The sequence below is a fragment of the Microtus ochrogaster genome, chromosome 5 (assembly GCF_000317375.1).
Source record: "Microtus ochrogaster isolate Prairie Vole_2 chromosome 5, MicOch1.0, whole genome shotgun sequence".
NCBI classification, from domain to species: Eukaryota; Metazoa; Chordata; class Mammalia; order Rodentia; family Cricetidae; genus Microtus; species Microtus ochrogaster.
The window spans coordinates 39,341,760-39,346,107 of NC_022012.1; the positions used below are offsets into that span (position 1 = coordinate 39,341,760).

At 54.1% G+C, this 4,348-nt stretch overlaps 1 protein-coding gene across 2 annotated transcripts in view; it reads left to right on the top strand.

Moving 5' to 3' along the window:
* Positions 1-4,055, top strand: part of Fxyd2 (FXYD domain containing ion transport regulator 2) — an 8,620-nt gene extending 4,565 nt beyond the window's left edge. Inside the window, exons 2-6 of one of the 2 annotated variants that reach the window (XM_005347232.3) lie at positions 1,859-1,897; positions 2,052-2,126; positions 3,308-3,344; positions 3,507-3,537; positions 3,783-4,055. In XM_005347232.3, the coding sequence (XP_005347289.1) occupies positions 1,859-1,897; positions 2,052-2,126; positions 3,308-3,344; positions 3,507-3,531 (176 nt within the window). In that variant the 3' untranslated portion in view covers positions 3,532-3,537; positions 3,783-4,055. Of the gene's footprint in view, positions 1-1,593; positions 1,898-2,051; positions 2,127-3,307; positions 3,345-3,506; positions 3,538-3,782 lie in introns of those variants that run through there. The other variant, XM_013346115.2, reaches the window with a different exon arrangement.
* Positions 4,056-4,348: the final 293 nt, after the last annotated feature.

Genomic DNA, 4,348 nt, shown 5'->3' on the forward strand with positions numbered 1-4,348 from the left:
GTGTGCATGTGTATGTGAGTGTGTGTACATGTGTATGTGTGTGCTGTGCACGTATATATGAGTGTGTCAGTGTGTGTATGTGTGTGCATGTGTATGTGAGTGTGTGTACATGTGTATGTGTGTGCTGTGCACGTATATGTGAGTGTGTCAGTGTGCATGTGTATGTGAGTGTGTGTGTACATGTGTATGTGTGTGCTGTGCACATATATGTGAGTGTGTCAGTGTGCGTATGTGTGTGCACGTGTGTGTGAGTGTGTGTGTACATGTATGCGTGAGTTGCATGTGTGTGCGTGTGAGTGTGTGACTTTGTTTTTGAGACAGAATCTTATTCTGCAACTCAGGTTGGCCTGGAACTCACTGTATAGTCCAGAATAACCTAAAATTCACTATAATTCTCCTGTCTCAGCCTCTCACACCCTGCCCAGTGTGACTTTCTAGTATTGGATAGAGAACTAAGATCACACAGTGGGCAGTGACTGCCAGGGTTGGGAGTGGGAAGAGCAGCCCTTCTGGCCAGCCTTCCCCAACTGGCTTAGGGTCACAGGAAAAGTCCTGGGTTTTGGGATCCATGGGACCCTTACTGACTCATATCTTGAGGGTTCTGGCCTAGAGCACTGGTGGGGGAGGGGCTCATCAAATGGTTCTGAAAGGGGAGTCCTAGCTCTGATCTGACCACTAGCAACCCCCACCCCGTGACCTTGACTATCACTGAAGCTGGGGAGACTGTGTGCGTGGAAGCAGAGCCTGGGTCCCTAAGGCTTCTCCTTAGATTCTGGCCTTTCTGAACAACCCATACCCAAGACTTGTGAGGCACTGACTGCCCCTCCTCCTCCCCCCGCCCCGCCCCCGGCCACTGGAAACAGCTGGACTCACCAGGCCTTATCTGTGACCACAACAGGACACAGTTCAAAGTTGCCTGGGAACTGCTAACTTGTTCATTCCTTTGGCAAGGGCCTCAGCCCCCTAGGGCCAAGAGGGTCCACCGCAGGGCAGCAGAGTGCGTCTGGTATGGGGGAGGTGACTGCAGTGTCCCTCCTGCTATCCCAGGGTGAAAGCTCTGAGCTCAGGGGGGCGGACAGCAGAATATTCGCCTCAACCAGAATGAAGGGGGCCACGGGAGGCAGGGCCAGGGCTACACAGCCTGTGGACAAGTCTTCCTATCTGTCACTTGTGAGGAAACCTAGCATTTAGACTCACAGTGACCCTTAGCCTGGGTTCAAATCTCAGCTCCACACTTACTTGCTGTGTGGCTCACTGACACTCTCTAGGCTTCAGTCCCTTGTGGATGAGAGAAATAACAATAGCGCCCCACAGGGGGTCTGAGCCAATGGTCTGTTCATTGGGGTCGATAATGCAGACACTGAGTGTATATGCCTCACTCTTGTTAAGTTTGCCCTGTTCTGCCCTCCATTCCCAGGGTCCTTACCCCAGCTGTGGACTCATGGTTCCTTCCTCCTGTTGGCTGATCACAGAGACTCTGTTTTTCTCACTCATTCCATCCACAGATATTGCTCTTCCTTGAGGAAGTGGGATTCTATCAGCAGAGGCCACTTAGGGGCCTCCTGGGAACCCAGCTCTGTGGCCTGTCCTCGTGATACAGAGCAGGGAGCTGGGGAGGACCACACCCTGCTGGGACTGTGCGCCTCCAGCCCACACAGATCTCCACAACAGATGCCCTGCCTCTGATCCCAGGATATCTGTGTGTGTGTGAGGCAGTCTTAGGGTGGATGCTCAGGCCACTCTTACCCGGTTTTCCTTTGCCCACCTTGGCACTTAGGGATCATTTGAGAATTCCAGCGTTCCCACTGCTTTGGGGTTGTGATGTCTTATTCATCCCGCCCCCCAACTCTCTCCTCAGGTGGCAGCGCCAAGGGGGCAGAGGATCCATTCCACTATGGTAAGCCAGTCCTCCCCTGCTTACCCCATCAGCTGATTCCCATCCCTGGGTCCCTGCTATCTGCTCTCAAGAGTATGGGGTTGCTGTTGGGTGGACTTGGGAGGTCTGGTAGAGGCCGAGCTCGCACCACTGCCCATGTCTCCTCTCTTTCAAGACTACGAGACTGTCCGCAAAGGGGGCCTGATCTTTGCTGGCCTGGCCTTCGTCGTGGGGCTCCTCATCCTCCTCAGTAAGTGGAGACTGGTTGTCGGTGCATTTCCTAAGTCATACAGTAAGGAGGGCATCAGCCTCCAACCCACACTCCAGCCCTAGGAGGAATGCATGGGACAGCAGGCTCCCGCCTCCTTCAGGGTGCCCCCTAGTGGCCTTGGGAGGGAAAACTGAGGGGGGAGTCTGATTGGGCAACCCTTGGGCAGAGGAGGTCAAAGGAGCAGGCAGGGCCGACCCAAACCCCATCTGGGCAGCTTCTGGGGTGGCCACACCCTAGCCACCCTAGCCATTAGGTAATCTCAGCACACTGAGGGACGGTACCCCTAGCCCCATTGTCAGCGTTTGAGATGGACGATGAAGCTCATGGGGAGAGACTTGTGGCAGCTCCCCTCCCCAGATGTATCTGATGTTCACCCTTCCCCATATTGCTGGAAACCAGCAGTGCTGGAATCCAGGCCCTGGGATTTACCACCGACTTATCCTAACTCTGCGGATGGGAGAAGCTCCATTTTCTCCCTGTTAAATGGGGGAAATCCCATCCGTCTTGTAAGATTGGAGCTAGTATCCTAAGACAGCTATAGGGGGGAGCCAGTTATAATAAGAGGGTCTGAGGTAGGCATGGAGGGCTCTAGGGAGAGATAAATGTCCTGTATATGTCTTCAGCCCTGGCCGGCACAAAAGCAAGTGCTTAGTAAATGCTGGTTGTTTTCTATTGTTGCAACCAAATGCAAAATACCAGAATGGCAATCAGGGAGACCCTTGGTGAAACAAACAGGCTTCTGTGTTCTGGAGTGACCCCACACTCTGGCTCCTGCCACTCCACCTGAAAGTTGGGCTCCTGGATCTGTCTTAGGGGGCGTGCATTTCTTGGAAGTTAGGAGCCTAGGCAGGGATTTGAACTTTGGATTTGGCCTGTTCTCCCCCAAGCGTGTTCTGAGCAGCTGCCCTGTTGTGCCCGACATTGTGCTGGTGGCATCATGAACTCTGGTCCCAGCTGCCACTTCCAAACATGTTCACAGTCCATGGCGGTTCTGGTACAGTGAGCGGTTGTTCATTGACTCATTGCTTGGTGGGCCAGCTCTATATAAACAGACTCCAAGCCCCACACTGTGATGATGCTGGAGGGGGCAAGCCTAGCAGAACTGAGTCTTCCAGGGCCTCCTTGGAAAACGACAACAAACTTTACCATCTCTTTTCAAGGCAAACGATTCCGCTGTGGGGGCAATAAGAGGCACAGGTGAGTGCTGTCGGGGAACTAACAAGGTGGGGGGGGGCAAGAGGAGAGCTGGAAGCGGTCCGGTCCCTAACCAGGAGGCGGGGACTCACAATCTGGGGGGGGGGGGAGTTGCGGTTTCCCCTCCGGCTCCCTTCATCCTTTCTTTACTCTTCCCCATCCCAGGCAGGTCAATGAGGATGAGCTGTGACAACAGGTATGTCCCCTTCAGGTGGTGAGGGTTTGCGTAGAGAGTAAGTATGAACGAGAGGCAGCAATCAGAGAGACATGAGGGGGTCGGGTGGGCTGTCCCCTGAATGTTAAAGTGAGGACTGTCTGAAGTGGGATGTGTGGAGTAGGGATGCTGCAGAGAGGTTGCTGGGAATAGTGAGAGGGACAGGGACAAAGCTGCCAGCCCCAGAGGCCTCTCTCCCAGCGCAAACCCTGCCTTTGTCTTTCCAGAGCCACCAGTGCCCACCAGTGCATGGGTGCTAAGGATGCCCATCTTCCCCGCTGTACTCCACTGTCCCGACACAGCCTGCACAGGCTGAAGGATGTGCCAGAATCGATATGACCCCCTTCATGGTCATCCACTCATGCCTCTTGACCCTTAACTTCCTTCCTCCCCTCCCCAGCTCCTCTCACACCCCACTTCCTGTTCCAAGTTGGGGTATATGTGCAGCCCCGTCTCACTGGTTTTCAATGAATCATTCTGGCAAGTACCTGCCAATGAAAGTAGGCCTGGTATGATCATCTATGGGTCCTTCATCATTCGCCCCTGAACAGCTGGGGACAGAGACCTCTGCTTGACTTCTGCATGGCCTGAAGGTGTCAAGCTCAAGGTGACTGGGTCTGTTGGGTCCTGCTGGATGCTGTTGAAGCCTGGGTGCTCCCATGGGGAATTTGCTTCTTAGGTGCTCTTGACCGCCTAAGAGGTAGCTTGCCTGTGGCTATGTTCATAGGTTTTCCTAAAGTGTGCTGCTGTCCAGGGTGGGTGAGTCTGAAAGGCCTGATGCTGGGCTTCGGTG